Source organism: Diplotaxodon limnothrissa, linkage group LG5 (assembly GCF_057381915.1).
Source record: "Diplotaxodon limnothrissa isolate DT_005_m linkage group LG5, D_limnothrissa_male_GT1.1, whole genome shotgun sequence".
NCBI lineage: Eukaryota > Metazoa > Chordata > Actinopteri > Cichliformes > Cichlidae > Diplotaxodon > Diplotaxodon limnothrissa.
This window is the reverse complement of record NC_140600.1, coordinates 25,335,931-25,354,158: the sequence shown is the minus strand read 5'-3', so window position 1 is coordinate 25,354,158 and position 18,228 is coordinate 25,335,931. Positions and strand designations below refer to the sequence as shown.

The window sequence follows — 18,228 nt, the reverse complement described above, 5'->3', positions numbered from 1 at the left end:
CTTCTTGGTTTTTAACCAAATGAAAATTTTTACTTCAAGTCATATGAAAGTGACTTTGAAATCCTTGGAAGGAAAAAAAAAAGTACCATATAAAATTATGTTGCTGAAATCTGACAATAAAGAGTAATAATACAAGCACTGTTACACAATTTTAAAAAAACTCAAAATTTCTGCATCCAGATGCATCACAATTCCTTCTGCATAGATCAGAAAAACAAATCCGGTCTCTCTTTAGTGAACACAATACAATTACTGCATACAAGTTAGTTCTTTTTTTCTTTTTTTTTAAGGCTCCCTCCAAAAACTCAAAGCTGCACAAAGCAGTGAATTGTTTAAATGGCACATCAGAAGATTCTGACAGAACCCTCACAAAAACACAAAGCAAGATCTCAAACAGCTTTTTATTACATTTTCCAATCAATAACAGTACAATTTAGTACAGTATCTATCTTGCATCCAGCTCACCGTGGAACACCAACAGACCGAAATGAAATACAAAAAGTGAATAGGTACATAAGGGTGCAGAGCTCTATAATATTAATGGAAAGAGAAAAGGGAATCCACCTCAGTTGAATTGCATTTTCACTTGTGGCCATACACGAATACATCACATTTATTGTACATCATCGCAGAAAGGAGAAAAAAAAAAAAAAGAAAAAAGTGAAAATATGTCACAACTTTAACAAAAGTGCTTCTGTATACAGTGAAAATGTTGTCATTCAGATGTTCTGATTTTCAAATTTAAGACCAATGGAGGGAGGGGGGGGGGGGTGTACAAAAAGTTTTAGTATGGACAGTGTGTGAGGACATTTCTGTTCCATTGTGTGTGTGAAGATTTGAAGGAGAGAGGACTTTTCAAGGATAGATTTCTCACAATGATTGTAATAATTATTACAAAATTGGCATCAATAGAACTGGTAAGCATAATTTACATTAAGTATGCAGTCAATAATAAGTCTGTTTCCATTCTTGCTCATTCTGGTGCATAGCGTTACCAGTATTAGTACATGATGTATGTATGCAGAGTTTGAGCCAAAAATAAATTGGCCTCTATTAAGTTCAATCAACAGGTTACTCTCCTTTTTGGAAACAAAAGAAAAATCTAGGATTTTTGCACCATTGAAAGCAAGTCTACAGCATGCACATCTAAATTAACTCGTGGCAGACAAAATTAAATGTCTTAACTTAAAACAGACCATTATTTTCAGACATTGATTTTGTACATTTCATTCACAGAGTTGCAACTGCAGTCCCAAGCAAAGGAAGTGTCTATTAAGTCAGGTGAGGTGTTTCACTCAAAGTGGATACGAAACACAAATCCCCTTTCATATAGTAAAATCGAGCCATGCCTCAGTTACCTCAGCACCCTAAACCAAACCCTTCCCACCAAAAGTCAAAGGCATGTACAAGAATTAAGGGGCTTAACTGGATAATTTACTGGTAATAACTCTTTCTGTACTGGAATGAGCATTCATAACTTATAGCATGTGCTTGGTTAGTTAACACAGTATTAGTTGAGAGGCAAAGCTTCATGTGCAAAAGGCTGTGATGAAACAAAAACAGCTAGTATATAAATACATCATGGACATTTTGAAAGCTGCTCGTGTAATATGATCCAAGCTTTTTACTTCTGCATGGTTTTCTCATCTGTCTTATATGATTCACCTGGATTAGAAAGACAAGCTGTAATTCAAACATATCTAAAACCACTAAAGAAATATGACCAAAAAAAAAAAAGCCATCAAGAATAACAAACCATCAGAATAGAAATCTTAAAAAAAAAAAGAAAAGAAAAAAAAGAAAAAAAAAAAAAAGGAAAAAAAAAAAGGAAAAAAGTTAAATAATTTGTACAATTACACTCCAACATTTGCTTTCAAGACGCACACATTTGCATGGGATGATAGTGTTGTTTTCTCTTTCAAGGTAACATAAAATGGTCCAAGAAGGAATGCACAAGTTTTGGATTTGATACCACAGGAGATCCTTTCTTAACTAGGTGATAAACAATTGTGCTCTTCTTTGTGTAGGAAAGGCATTGGTTTCCCTTCGTTTTTGTGGTGTCCAAGTCAGTTTAAACAGTGTTGAAGAAGATGCTGTGAACATTCTCAAGTTGTAATGGTCTTCCAGTCAACTTTGGAGTTAAATGAACATCTGAGAAACAAAGAAAGGTTAAATTTAAGATTTGAATAATATAATCTGACCTACTGTTTAGCCTTTCTTTTTTTTTTAATGTTCTGCCAGGTTAAGACCTTAAAACTTGATGGACAAAGATCAAGCACTGATTGTGTCCCATTACAAACAACAACCAAGTGTGGAACAAGCGTAAAGGTAACTGGATTTTGGAGGGAAATTGGCATTTATTTGGATACAAATGTAAAAAAAAAAATAATAATAATAATAATAATAATAATAATAATATATGCAAAAAAACAAAAAACAACAAAAAAACCCAAAAACAAACAAACAGTAAAAGAACCTTCAGGCTTCAATTCCAGATCTTCAGAAAACTGTCCCAGGATCCTGTTGCAACTGCCATGCCATCATCAGTAACCCCCAGGCAGCTAACGCGGTTGTCATGTCCAGCCAACACACCTATAAGCAATCATAATTGTCATTTAGTTAACAGTAGTGCACTAAGGAAATACAGGTCACATCAATTTGGATGTTACAAAGTGCTCTTGGGATTTACCAACACTAAGGAGATAAAAGGCTTTTTCAGCAATACTAACCAGCACGATCAGCTTTTAGTGTGTCCCACACATTGCAGTTAAAGTCATCATATCCTGCCAGAAGAAGGCGGCCACTCTTTGAGAATGCCACAGAGGTGATGCCACATATGATATTGTCATGAGAATAGATCATTAATTCCTGATCAGCACGCAGATCGAACAGCCTGCAGGTGGCATCATCAGAGCCCGTGGCAAAGGCATTTCCATTAGGGAAAAACTGCAAGTTCCAAAAACAGAAATAATTATTGTCCAATTATTGATTGAAACAGGAAACAAATTTAGCAAGCAAAACACTTGTATTTACATGTGTATGGAACTTACACAGATGGCATTAATGTCAGACTCATGGCCAGTAAATGTCTGTCTGCACATGCCCTCTCGAACATCCCAGAGTTTAGCAGAGGCATCACAAGCACCAGAGACAAATAACCTTGAGTCAGGGGCGAGTGACAGGCTCATGACATCACCGGTGTGTCCAGCAAATGTGGTTGTCTGCTGGCCAGTCTCAATGTCCCAAAGTGCACTGTGAAATAAAGGATTTAGAATCAGTTTGCCTGTTGTCTAGCACGTTAACTGCTCATTAACGGAACTCAATGTCATCTTTTCACTCACCAAGTGGTATCTCCAGAGCTTGTAACAATCTGGTTGTCATCAAGAAAGCGACAACAGGACAGGTATCCTAATATTGAGAGTCAATAGAAGTCATTAATACACAAGTGAAAGACAAATGTAGAACTAGCAGTGCACATTTAACCCCTACTTGCAGTTACGGCTAATCATCAATTAGCAGTAAATAGATCAGTTATTTAAAATTCATTGAAAATTTAAAAAAAAAAAAAAAGACTAACAAATTTTTAAAGCAACATACACCTTATCATGCCACTGTTTTGTTGAATCCAACTATAAGTTAACATAGACAATATGGCAAAAGAAGCATGTTTTAACTGATACTTTGCTGTTTGAGAAGACATTTACAACCATTTACCTGTATGTCCAGCGAGCTCACGGCTCACACGTACATTCCCCTCACGTGTTTTCAGGTTGTAGATGGAACAGATGTTATCTAAGCCACCACAGGCCACATAGTTTCCTGAAGGCGCATATGCGCAAGTCATGACCCAGGAAGATCGAAGTGGAATGGCATGAACCTATAGAGTAACAAACAGACACATGCACAGATACTTAAGTTCCATTTTGTCTTCTTCAAAATAGGATTACATACCTTTTGGAGAGCAATGTTACAATAACTAAATTTGGCATTTAAACACTAACACACAACAATGTCAGTCTGCCTTTATAAAGCATAAAATAAATGTCAATACTTATTTATACAATTTAGAAAGTACTGCAACTCCTTCACTTTTTACACTTCAAAGTTTCAAGCTTTCTTTTAAACAAGTATTCAGACCCTTTGCTATAGCACTCAACGCTGTAGTCAGCTGTGTCCTGCTGGATTTAATGTGTCCTTAAAATTTGTGTGTAGGGCTTCAGTAGAGTTGACCTATGTCAAAATTATTGGATTAAACAGTTTAGAAAGTTCTGCCAGGAAGACAATCATGTCAGCACGTCATCAAAAAGGTCTTTATGGTAGAGTAGTTAGACAGAAGCCAAACACAAGGTTCCTTTAAGAGAAAAGAAAAAAAATCTCCAGAGCGCAACAACCTGACTGCAGCAGTGAACCAAAGCTTACAGCAAAGAACGCTCTGGTGGCTTGCTGACAAGTTTCCAATGGTTCCTTCGAGGACAAGCCTAGGCCTGAAATTTAAACTGAACAAAAGATGTTTCTAAACAAAAAAAAACAAAAACAAAAAAAAACCTGCCAAATTCTTTTCAAGTCTAAACTATAAAAATAAGCTATTGTGAGGTACTGCCAGATCACAAAGTAAGTTCTTGTGACCCAAGCTACAACTCAGAAGAGGCTGCACTGTTGAGATATTAGACAGCATCCTGTAAAAATCACGGCCGTAATTTTTCCATTTCAATGGGAACATGATATTAGTCAATAATCTGCTGCTTAGGGACACCATAATGCAACAGCTTAATTAAACAAGAGGATGAAATAACCAGCCTTGCATTAAAGTATCCCATAAACAAATCAAACCTCTATCTACCCTTTAATGTTGGAAGAATTACCCTTTAATCTTTTTATTACCAGCTGGATCATTGTCCACAGTATCATGTTAAATTATATTATCCCAAAAGGTTCTTCAGTATCCCAAACAAGTCAGAAAGCTTTTTAAGGATCCCGAAGAAACTTCTGTCTTTGGTGGAGAAGCCAGATTACCTTTTAGGCATTAAAACAGTGTACTCATTCCTCCGATATCAACAACTGCACACCAGACACATCAGCCTCAGGGGAAAGGGCACAAATGCCTCTTGCTCAGCTGATCTGCAACACTTTTAAATATAAGTTTTCCCTCTTTTCAATTCAACATAGCCTCATAGGTTCAAAAAAATTGTTTTATCCCATAAAGAAGTACAACATAGTACAAAAGGAACAACTTAAAAGGTAAACTAAATTTATATAGTTTTATTAATTTCAAGATCACTTAGTATCCAATCTATGTAAACATTTTAAAAAATCAGAATGAAGATGACCGCACTTTTTTTGTCTGCGCTTTGTAAGGCTGTGTTGTTACTGACTCTCAACTAGATTAAACACAAGGTTTGCCTATTATTCCATTAGTCCTCATTATAAAATAATAATGAAGAAAATTACCTTATTTGTGGTATAGCTATCCCAAATAATAAGTTTGCCATCTTGAGAGGCACTGACCAAGAGCCTACAAAAAAAAAAAGAACAGTAATATGAACATCACTAACACAGTATCCAGGGGTTGTCACGCATCTATTTTTTATCCAGAGTTAAAAACAATAGAAAAATATGCATAAACTGCTGAAAGACACAAAGTTCACTATGCTCCACAAATCATATTCTGGCTGTTAGGTTTTACCTAGAATCTGTTCCCCAATGCATGGCATATATTTTAGCCAAATGGCCCCGCAGCGTTCGTCTTGTACGCATCTGGATTCGGCCAACGGGGTCAATATTAGCTGTGATCTGTAAAACATTAAGTGCTATAAGGTTCATTTCCCATCAAATGCTTTTCAACCCAAACACTATGAAAAGTTAAATGTTACCTGTGATAGTGTGGCATCTGCACATGCTTTCCTGGCATCCTGAGGAGACACAAAAAAAAAAAAGAAAAAAAAAAGGGGGGGGGGGGGGGGGGGGTCAACACTTTGGTCAGACATTTTCCATCTCACACCAGTCTCGACTGGAAGGGCTGTCAGATTTTTCAGAATAAACGTCTGTATGCTTTTATGTGGAGAAGTGATACTTTGTTACTCACTCTGATCTGATTCTTGAGCTGCTCTGCCTCTTGGCGTAACTGGTCCAGTTCACTCATCTTATTCTGCTTTTTCAATTACCTTACTCCAGCTACCACGGGCACTTGTTGCTCTAAAAAAAAGCAACACAAACAAAGGAAATATGAGGAACTTTAATCTTTCAAGCAAACCATTTTAAAATCAAAGCTGTAATGAAGACAAACGCAAAATGGGTCTGAACGCAGCTCACAGACCTGCAGTGGATAAAGATTTTCACCAAGATTGTTTTGATTGAATTGATGGCAAAAAAATAAATAAATAAAAATAAAAATTGTTTACCTACAATATGTCCAATGTGCAGTTCATGCTTCAACCTTACTTTCCCACCTCAATGTCACCAGCTAAATCCTGACACACAATTCATATTGCCAGACAAATCTTGTTAACGCATGACTTTCCAGTGATCCGAAAAGCAGTCATTATCCTGTTGACCTTAATCCCTGGGATACTCAGAATTTCAGTGATCAATAAGCCACTTATATTAATACAGAGCCGCAAAGCACGCTCAAAGTTCAGCTAATAAAATATATACATATTAATTTTACTGATTTTTTTTTATATATATATATATATATATATATATATATATATATATATATATATATATAGCATTCTTAGTGTGTCTGAAATTTCTTTGTATGAAACACTGATTTCATTCACATGTAAGATATCAGGAAAAAGACAAAAGCTCAGCAATGCAATACTGAATTAAAAACTGCATTTAGCATGACAGATTCATCTACCATTTTAATTTCTGTTATGGTTGGAACATTTGTTAACTGTCCATTTCAGTAACGTCCACGTCAGCATACTTAGAGTAACGAAAAGTAAGGTTTTCCTAAGGTAGAAGAATGAAACACCTAAAAGATGGCTGCAATCAACAGGTAGGAATGGATTTATGAATATAGTATTGAATTTAATAATAAGGTCAGTAGGAGGATTATTAGTTGGACAAATGTTCTTATACTGACTCCAGTTATCCTGTAAGACAAATAACCTTGTGGTAAAATCCATCTAATGAATTATGAAAGTGCGGTGAACAAAAATACTTTACAAAACCAACCTGAAGCTGCACACGGGACATCTCTTTGCATTTAAAATGGGAAACGGATACTTCTGTATTGAACTGCAAAGAGTAAATAAGTTACCAACCTGAAGTGGAGAAAACACTCAGTTTTGACCAAATGTAAGATCAGCCATAATTTTCTACAGATTCAAGAGTTATTGTATTGTTAGAACATGTGAACGCTTGGAAGCCAAATTTTTTCTAAAGAATTGTAACTTCCTTCTATTATACGGATACTGAAGACGACGGTCACAAAGTTAAACTCAGAATTTTTACTTGTTACACATGTAACAGCTTAAAAGTGAAAAATAAATAACATTACCAAACCTAATTAACCCAGAAATTAAAAACAAAATGCAATACAGATTTAAATATGATTGTAAAGTTACTAAAGATCAAGTTAACTAGCACTGCCCTACTAGTTACCTTACCTTGTGTTTTTCCGTCAGCTCACCTATGTTACTGGAAGTTGCAGGACAAGACTGAAAGTCTTCTCAACCTTATCTACACAATCGTCTAAATTGTCTGACTGGTTGGCCTTTCTAACTCAAGTTATCCTCTTATGCTCATTAATCTTATAATAAATGTGTCATGGAAAGTAATCATGATTAAGCATCATCCAGTGACAGCAGGATGCCATTCTCACCTTGAAAACCTCTTAAAACATAATTTTAAAACTATATTCCCAACTTCTCTCAACCTGAGAAAAATAAAAGAACTAATAATTGAAGTTAGAAATATTTACTACACTAATGTAGAGTTTCCTGTCTTAACTTTAAGTATAATTAATCCCATGAACTCAAAAATAAAACAAGAGTTTTTATTTAGTACACAGAGTTGGAAACAACTACAGAAAAAGGAGGCTACATAAGTAACTCTGCCTGATTTTGAACTTTTCCAATGAATTTAAATTAAATTCTTTTAAGTTAAACTGATGAGTATCTATCACAACTAAACTATGAAAAGCTGTTAGTTTTAAAGTGCTACTCAATGTTCAATGTTTTAAATTCAAACTTGAGTCAGATGAAATAAGACACCTACATCTTTTTGTTCTTTCTTAAACTGCCAAATTCCCCAAAAAATAAAAATAAATTCCAGTGGCAAATATTAATGTGGAATAGCCTGAAGTCATGTTATAAATCTGAGTTTTAAATATTCTACATTCAGAAATTAAAAAAATAAAATACAAATTCAATCTTGTTGACCTCTGTGGATGCTTACAGTTAAGGAGTTCCTCTCCCTCATCACTTCTCCTTTCCAAGCGCCTGATCAGGGTCAGCTGACTGCATGATAAACAATGAGCAGTGGCAAACAGCCTGAAGTTGCAGCTCACTAGTTTTCAAGTCCCTTAAGGGTAGATTGCGTCTGCTATTTTAGGTGTCTTCTACATTTTCAGTTAAATGTGTATGTTTCACTAGATAAACAAACATTTGTTCTCAAGAACATACCGGCTTATCTGTACTGTTAAATAATAATAATAATAATAATGCAATATTTCACAGGTCTAAAGCTGGATCACAGAAAAAGCCATAACCAGCAGTATCACTGAGCAACTCCATAATCCTAAAAGCTAAAATCCTCAGTCAATGAGTCTCTAATCCTATCCATGTCCACAAATGTAAACAGCTGGCAAAGCCTGTCCAGGCATTAGAAATATGTTTTTCCAATCATAAAAGGATGAGATTAATCTTAATTCTTTTACACACAACTAATCCAGGCACTTGCTTTGAGAAATTGCCAGGATTTTCAGCTTCCAATGACATCGCAACCATATTACAGATCCTCTCATGCAGTTGTGACCAGATACAAGTAGGACTACTTTCTGAAGGAATCCAGTAACATACAATTAACTTCAAAACACTATTGGTAGTTTTAACAACAATGCAAACAGACTTTGTGACAGAAATAAAATGTACTATGTTTGTGTGCAAAGGTTGAACCAACAGTGTACGGGTTGTACTGATAGTTGACACAGACATTGTGTGCAGTACTGTGATTTGCCTACAACAGTCACAATGAAATCATTTGCATTGGACTTTGCGTTGCATTTGAATGGCTGCCGGATAGCTGTTTTAACTCCGCTTTTGGTTTGAATTTGTTTAGTAGGTTACTCTACAGAGGCTGCACGCACATTTCAGGAGGAAATTACACGCAATTCTGCACAATAAGGTGGCAAAAATACTGAGTGCTGCACAGTGTAAAGATAATATGACTTGCACTGAAGATGCAGCTAAACGCCATCTTGCAGACTGCTGTCCGCTAGTTAGCAAGCTCGACAGAGTAGGCCTGCAGGCAGGGCAGAGCTAATATTCAAAAAATTAGTCACCTTATTAAGAACAGTTACACACAAGGGTTAAAAATGTCTGGAAACGAGCAGAGTCAATGTAACGCAACACTCGCAAAATTTCATAACACGCGAACCAAATAGCCAGAATTATCTAATGCAAAATAACGTAACCACAGTCACTTCAGGGAAGACTCCGCCGCTCTTCCGCAATTATACAGGGTGCTATGTAGTTAGCTTTTAAGCAACAGTGGGTAAACCAGAAAACTGGCTTGTGGATTGGCCTTCGGAGATCCACTTACTTACATACTAACAATCTTGTTAAACGCAGTACTTCCAAGTTAATTTGATTACCGCGTAAATTTATTTGGTCCTTTTAATCTTGCAGCAGACGGAGGGAGGGGGAAGACTGTAAAACTGCAAGGTCGGGCGGCGATGGCCTGTTTTACTCCAGCAAGCGACAAATGCAAGAAGAAAAAAAAAGGGGGGGGGGGGGGGGGGGGGGGGCTGGGTGTTTTTCATAAAGCAAATGACCTTTCAGAAAATAAGCGAATACAGAAAGAAAAAATAAACTAAATCCATGAAACCTGCAAGTTAGCTGGCTGTTTATAAGTAATGTTCCCAACACGAGTTAAGGCGTTGCATCGATGCGGCCGTTTTGTTGCAGACAGGCACCGATATGCTAACTTATTTGCTCGGCTGGTAAAAACAGGGTGTAAACGCGGCAATGGCATTTACGTTAAATAAGTGTTGCAATTTAATCCACAGAAGCGTGCGCAGAGTTAACAAGTGATGCTATAACCCACTCTTTTTAATCACAAGAAAAACACTGTTTGCTGTTATTACGGGACGTTTATTGTTCCAGCCCAACCCAGTATGTCATCATCAACTCACAAAATCTTTAAATATACCATTTCGATTATAATGTAAGTCAGTGCAATCAGTGAAGCTTTAAATTTAAGCATGATTACTGCAGTTGTCTCTTATATCATATGGTTATCAATGCATTTTATATCAAGAAGCACCTCCGCTGGGCCAACATTATTACTTAAACGCCAGCCAGAAGCTTCCTCCGACATTAATTGTAGCTAACGTTGCTCAGATGCTTGGATACTAGTTAAGTTCTGTCATTTAATTTGCAGCTAATACTCTACACCGGGATCCACCGATGCAAACACTCTTATGGCAAAACAGCCAACTTAATGCTAGCTAACCCCTGCTAACTAGAAGGCTAGGCTACTGCTACCCCACCCCCGGGCAGTTCAATTCCGCCACAATTCATTAGCTAAAGGTAGAACAGTTACAATTACAGCTCTAAAAGCAGTGTGCTGGTCGCTTCATTTTGCCTTACCTGATTCAATTTGCGCCTGTTTTTGAGTTTGGGCATTGACTGGAACACGGGACGGTGTGTATCTCCGATCCACGCATCAACGAACACCACAACGCTAGCTTACTAACTAGCTTAAGCCAGCTAGCGTAGTTTTCCGAGGAGTAGCCCTTCCCGAACGCAGGCTACGGCTGGGGGAGCTTGACAACCTCAGTCAACCAACCGGAGAGGGGAGGGGACGGAGAGGGGGGAATCACACCCACTAAAGCCCTTTAATGAAGGCACTGCCCAGGCAGATAAAAAGCCAATCTTTAAATTCACTAAAGCTCACCCAACAAGACAGCCTACTGTCTCCCTTTTGCCGAGCTTAACATCTGCCCTTTCCGTAGTAACACTCTTGTCCGGCCACCGAGCAATGAGATGGGCGCGGTAACCCTGCAGTTAGCGCTGGGAAACCCCACGTTGCAGCAGAGAGGGAGAGAGAACCTTCGATTGGAGTTCTATAACTGGAGATGCTACAATTATCATCAGCCCCCTTGCAGCGATGTTTAGCACGTCTAATTTTGTACACGCGTATTTAATTCGAGCACAATACAGTTTAAGAGAGAACAGTGTTCGCTTATGTTCTCAGCAAAGGAGCCTAAGTTAAAGATCGAGTAAACAGGGCCCCAACTTCGCTTCTAAAGTAGGAAGTGGTAATCATGATTTCAGTACAGTACTGTAGGGGGGGGCATTTGCTCAATTTCAGGAGCTACACCCAGGCCTGATTACTGCCAGACCTGCAGAATCAAGACATCAAGTAATTAAATAGCAAGTTAAAAGGTCTCAAAAGCAACCCAAGAATAGATGATAAAGCCACTCACATCTATGATTCTGGGTTACAAATCCATTTCCAAGATTTTTTTTCCAGTCAACCACGGTGAAGGCCATTATCCACAAATTTAAAAAACGTAGAACAGAGGTGAACCTTCCCATGAGTGGCCGATCTGTCAAAATTACTCCATGAGTGCACCAACGACTCATCCAGGAGGTCACAAAGAACCCATTACAACATCTAAAGAACTGGAAGCCTCAGTTATTGCACTTAAGGTCAAAGTTCATGATTCAAAATAAGAAAGCAACTGGGGAAAAAACACTCACAAAAATTGTATGATTACTTTTTCAACATATGCCGCGATGCAATGCAATTTTCTGCTGGAAAATCTTGTTGGTGAGCATACATATCAATGCTACTTTGATTGCACCAGCAGCCAAAATGCTCTTGCAGAGTGAGTATACACACCCTAGCAAAGACACAATGACATAGCTGCTACTTGACCCTGCCTCAACATTCCATGAATCCCTAACTGATAGAGTAGGGGGTAGGTAAGATTTTTTTTCCCAGAGGGCCGCACAGGCTTAAAAAATCCAAATGAAAAAGTTGTTATATACATTTTAAATTAGCCTACATCTTGCCAGTTGTATGATATGTACTACTGCACTACTACTAGGTCACTGATATTTAAAAAAAAAAAAAAAACAGCACTGAATTAAAATTAAATAGCTGTGTGGACCCAGTGCAGTCATTCACCTCAAGATTCCTTCATCAGTGATTACACTCTGATTTCACTGGCATTTGTTTTGCTTTTCTCTTAGGACATCAGGGGTTAGATTGAGATGGTTCAAGGCTGATCCCTGCCCTCGAGCATTATTTTACCCATGTGAGCTATAGTGCATTTGTGAGATGGCATGAAACAAACCTTATCTGTTCCCACCCCACAATCCATGGGACCCAAAGGATCCCCCGTCAACTTCACAGTGCCAGATACCACAGGACACCCCCAGAGGTCCCGTTTCATGACCTGACAGAATAAAGCTATTTTGGTGGCATGAGCGGTTTTGATATTTAATTTAGTCATACTAAGCAGTCATCTGATGCACAAATACACTCGTAAAAAAATCCTAATTGGACCCAGTTCATGTAAGAAATACATACTAGACAAACTAGAATATAACAATCCAATTAATCCATACCAGAAAAAATAAGTAGCTCAGGAATGTCATACAGAAAAAAAAAAACCTGCAATGGATTTGGTTGAGTAAATGTAGTAAAGACGTTAACTAAAGTTCCACATGTAATCACCTGTCAGGCAAATTTCTTAGCTACCTAGTTAGCGACTACCAACCTCTTTGTCTCACTTGCCTCACAAATTCCATCTTATTCATACCCGTCACCACATCCTCTCATTATCTAAGCCCTCGCTGCATCTTGTCCATCCTTCCTCTTTCAATCAGACTACTCTCCCTTCTCTCCATTTTCAAGATACCATCTGGAGCTCAAAGTAGGCTCAGATGACATAAGACCTGATCTTCCTACATTCATTTCCTTCTCGCATCATCCATTCATCATCCATCACTACCCTGCATAACTAAACCTTGAAAACCTTGAATCGATTATTGGTACTGATGGTCCACATATATATAAAAATATAAAGACAAGATGGGAATCGGTTGCATTGAAAATAGTGTTTGACAAATCTCTTCTTAATACACAGCATGTGAAAAGCCACTGTGTTTACCTTTCCCTCTTTATTTTTGTTAGACTCACATTTTACGACAGGATTTATCTACTATAATCTTTGCCATCAGCAAAACGAAGAATACATAGAATCTCTTTAGTACCATACCTCTGAGTGACCCCGTGGAATAAAAACAAATGGCATAACATTTGGATTATCATGACCATCTTTATTATGGCTTGTCAGTATCATTTTAATATTACATTTTGATCATGAATGAAAGCAGTTATTTGATTTCAACATGCAGATACAGAAAGAAAAGTATTCCCACATTGCTGTGTAAGTTATAATTCAATGTATGTGAATTCTCCCGGTCATATTATTTTTATTTGCAAATGTCACAATGATCTATTAGCCATGTAATTGCTTAACTAGAAGGACAGGAACCTGGTAAATTCAGCTCATGAAATTCACCTGACAGCTGGTAGTAATGTTTTTTTTTAAAAGTAACTATTATTTCATTGCCTATTACCTAATCTACATATTAAATGCTAATAGCTTCACATAACTTTTAATTTTGATTTCTATGTTGTGTCCTTTTAAATTCTGCACTCTGCACTGAATTAGCCCACAAGAGGAATGAGGTGTACACTGATACACAGCTCTTTCACTCAGCTAACAAATGTGAAATTCTTAATGTTCCCATTGTAATGTTGAAAATAACATCTTGCAGTTGAGTGCCTCCTTATTTGGATGTCAGCTTTCATAAAAGTCACCGGGGGGCTGTGCAAACACCTGCTAATGGGCCACACTAAGCTAATTGCAGTTCCCATAACTGTGTCGTCATGTGACACTGAGGTCACACAAAAATGCATCTGATTGTTTACAATATTTTGCTGCGTTGCTGTTACTTTCTCTAAAAATACGGATATTTGACGAATTTAAAGCTATACAAACTAGTTATTTTCCAGTGTAGCTGTGTTGCATTTGATGGGTGAGATCAGTATCAAATTATTCCTCATGGGTGATTAGCAAGTCCACCCTCTAAGTGCCATAAATGGTCTTCTGGCAGGCTTTTCTAAACTCTGGGGAAAGAGCATTAAACATTTAGAAATGATGAGGCTAAGACATCCTCTTATTGTGCATTAAGTGTTTTTGGTACACACAGTACTTGCACTGACTCGTTTCTATATAATCCTGAAAAATTGGTGAGTATGCTATCTTGAGAATTAACTATTAATAGTTATTAATTTGAATAATATCTAAAATGACTAACTTGAAATGAGAGGTTTTAGGATCATGATTAACAATCCTCTAATAAATATTGTTGGCAGCATAAAACTGCAGCTTCTTAAAAAGTTTCCCCATTTTCATTTCCTTCCAGGTCAGCAAATTATCACAAGATCAAAAAATACAATGTAATTTTTGAGATGTTTGATGAAGAAGGAAATGGAGAAGTGAAGACACAAGAGCTAGAGAGGATGATGAGTTTAACTGGAATCAATCCTACCAAGAGCGAGCTCATCCAGATGGCCAAAGATGTGGACAAAGAAGATACCTGCAAAATTCCTTGCTATGGGAATAAAAACCCTCTGTCTTACTCTGCAGAGTTCTTGAGCTACCCATAATTTCTCCATATGTTCTCTATAGTGATCTTAGACTGAAGAATAGCAAATATTTTCTTTGGCCATTGGCTGCTTTTTCACTCATTTTCAGCCCAGTTCTTGCCCCTGACCATTTTCATAGGATTTTTCTTTTGTTTGTTAAACCATTTCACCTCAACATACATTCAAGCATTAAAAAAGCACCAAAGTCAAGAGGTGAACCAGTGTTGTGTCTACATGTAACAGACAACGTATCTTTGGGCACTTTGTTACTAGCAGCTCTTCTCAAAAATGCAAAATTTGTTCTAAAAACGAACTTTGAATGTCCTCCAAGAAGCGTGGAAAACATTTCTTGAAGACTTCTTAAAGAAATTACAAGAAAACCTGGCAAAGAGAGTTCAGGCTGTGTGGAAGAATGAAGGTGGTCATACCAAATATTGACTCTCAAGTGTACAAACACCGTTTCTGCCTTATATACTAAATTTCAAATTATGTTTGAACATGTTTCAATAAATCACTGCACCTATCCATCATTTTCTTAGCAAAACATGCTAGGTATGGCATGGCTCAAGACTTTTGCAATGTACTGTATCTATCTAGCAAGTGGACATAGAACTTTCTAAGGTTCTACTTCTGTTGTCTGCTGATTGAGCTTTAATCAAGTTGTTGCAGTTGTTATGCTTTATTATACTGTGTTGCACGTAAACCGGTTCTATTTACATACTTTAGAAATGTCTTTTTCTACATCCACTGCACATTAATGTGCGCATTAGTGGAAGCTTCATCTCTTTAGAATCAGCCCAAACCAGACAAGTAAAATGCTGTAGCGATAATGTGGCTTATTCAACTTAGGAAAAGTGCTGATATGAAATTGCTGTTTGGTGTTTGTTGATCTGATAAATTAATCTTAAGATATTTGTGGTATTATCCTTTGTGCCTATTCGGGCCCAGAATTTTAATACACATCTTAATCGATTAAGGATTTATGAAGCAGCTTTCCCAGAGAACAATAATATTCCAAAATGCATTTAAAAACATTATGTATGCCGCAGTCTTACTGCAGGTTTCTCTGTGAATCACTAGGTGGCATTGTTTTACAGTGTGTAACCTGAGAAGTGTCTAGTGGTTTTATGATTATTTGCATTGCCGAATCTCCCAAGCAACCGAAAATACACACACACACACACACACACACACACACACACACACACACACACACACACACACACACACACACACACAGAGTCCAACATTTAAACTATTAAATTATACATTTATTTGTTAATTTTTGTAGAAATGAAATGCTCATTGTTCCTCAGTTGTTCCTAGTGTGATTTAAAAGTTTCTTGCATTTGTGAAATGAATGATATAATGAATTAACCATTATATGACCTGTGATGCACTGAAACACTGCATTCCTGGGATTTAACTTATGCTGAAGTATAGTTTTCATGTCACTTTAACTTAGCAAAACTGTGTTAGTTATGTTATGTGTCATTTCATCTGAAGAACTGGAGGAAATATTGCAATTTCCTTTCCTGTTTCCGATTTCCTATTGTCTTCCCTGCTCTCTTTACACCTCCCTCCTCCGTTTTCTGTCTGAACCAATGCAAGCTGAGACATACCCACAATTTTGATATATATCTGTAGAATACATCCCTTTAAAGGAGATATATTGCTTGGAGAGGATCTTCTTTAGGTGTAGTTATTATGTACTGTGTAATTAAAAGGGTATATGTAGCCCCTATACATGTAAATGTATTGATTTTTTTTATATATGCATAAAAATCACACATGGAGCAGATTAAAATGTATTATTTTTGCGATGTTTCAGGAAAAAGAGTATTTAACTATGAAAGCTTTCTGGGTCTCATGGTTCTATACCATGAAAGAACAAAGAACCAGGATTCTGAACTCAGAGCTGCTTTTAGAGTATTTGATAAAGAGGGTAAGAAATATATTGCCTGAACACGCTCAAGTAAGTAAAACACAACAAAGTTGTAACAAAGACATCATACTTCTCCACTCTTGTTACACGGCACAAAAGTTCCCTAATTCAAATCAAGCTATAACATATTCTGCGAAAAACACAGTAAGCATGGATATGCTAATCAGACTGTTTTCTACACGGGAGTGTTAGGGTCACATTAAGAATAAAAATATTATTGTTCATTTTGAGCATAAAGGGAGGAAAAAGGTCAAAATGTGGAGATTAAAGTTGCCACGACTGCTATACGCTCTACAAAATGCCCTGTGTAGACAAGCTAGTGAAATCATACTTCGGGATCAGTATTAGTAAAAAATAATTATTATTTTTAGCACATACACACAGTGTGAGAAGTATAACACCATTGAAGAGATGGTGCAGAAAGCTGCTTCTGGTCAGAAGGAAAAAACACACAAATTTGAATGAGTTGGCCGGGTTTGCAAAATAAAATTACTGGAAATGGACAGATGCAAGGGTGTCGATGGTCACACTCTCATCCAGTCGTGTTGCATCACAAGACACAATAAGACAGCTCATCAAGTTGTTTCACTAACTCATCATACACAAGGTATTTTGTAGAGGGTATATCAGCCATGGCAGTGTTTGACTTGAAAAAAAAAACAACTTTAACCTCCACATTTCATCTTCTTTCTCAAATTGGACAATAATTTATAATTTTCTTAATGTGGCCCTAATACGCCATCGTAGTTTCACTTAGTGTTAATTGGAATTTGTCTTTAGTATTTTTTTCATGTTTAATATCAATGTAGGCAGATGGAGACTGATTATGAAGGCATGTTATATGCATTCTCTTTTATATTTTATCATTTCAATGATTGTGATAAATTTTATTTTGTTCAAATCAATCAGAAAATGTTTAGTGTATCAAGTCATTATTGCTTTTACACATTTTATCTAAATCTACAAATGAGCTTCCTCTGAAGGGTGGCTGCCGGGTCTATTAGACATTGAGTTAGGAACTCAGTAATTCATGAAGGGTTTGAAACTCCTAACAGTCCACAATTAAAAGGATCCGGCTTATTTAGTTTTGGGATCTGACTAGGGTCCCTCTTGGGTGCTTACTCTGTGAGGTATTTTAGGCATATCCAACTAAGAGGAGATCCTGAGACAGATCTGGGTCCTTATTTTTATTTTTTCAGAATTTGTGGCAATGATGACTGGAAACTTGTTCAAAATGACCTGAAGAATCTACAGATTTTCTTAAAATCGACAAAAAAATGGAAAATAAAATGTGTTCAGTCACTTATCTGTGTGGTGATTTTTGTGCAACTGTGCAAATCCTTACCAGTGAAACAAAATTTTAATGCTAATTTCTTTGCTGG

The 18,228-nt window shown here is 36.9% G+C and overlaps 2 protein-coding genes across 3 annotated transcripts; one reads left to right on the top strand and one right to left on the bottom strand.

Moving 5' to 3' along the window:
- Positions 1-402: 402 nt before the first annotated feature.
- gnb1b (guanine nucleotide binding protein (G protein), beta polypeptide 1b) lies at positions 403-11,211 on the bottom strand. Of its 2 annotated transcripts, none has more exons than XM_085353329.1 (11): positions 10,821-11,211; positions 6,083-6,192; positions 5,871-5,909; positions 5,684-5,790; positions 5,449-5,512; positions 3,715-3,877; positions 3,342-3,408; positions 3,051-3,252; positions 2,730-2,946; positions 2,477-2,592; positions 403-2,151 (listed from the first exon to the last, which is right to left on the bottom strand). In XM_085353329.1, the coding sequence occupies exons 2-10, from the start codon at positions 6,137-6,139 to the stop codon at positions 2,486-2,488; spliced, it is 1,023 nt and encodes a 340-aa protein (XP_085209455.1). In that variant the 5' UTR covers positions 6,140-6,192; positions 10,821-11,211; the 3' UTR covers positions 403-2,151; positions 2,477-2,485. The 2 variants fall into 2 exon arrangements, with proteins under 2 accessions (XP_085209455.1, XP_085209456.1); XM_085353330.1 differs by having other exon boundaries at positions 11,128-11,211.
- LOC146632411 (calmodulin-like protein 6) lies at positions 6,987-16,866 on the top strand. Its single transcript, XM_085353509.1, has 3 exons — positions 6,987-7,003; positions 14,679-14,844; positions 16,729-16,866. Exons 1-3 carry the CDS (start codon positions 6,987-6,989, stop codon positions 16,864-16,866), a joined length of 321 nt encoding a protein of 106 aa, XP_085209635.1.
- The last annotated feature ends 1,362 nt before the right edge of the window (positions 16,867-18,228 follow it).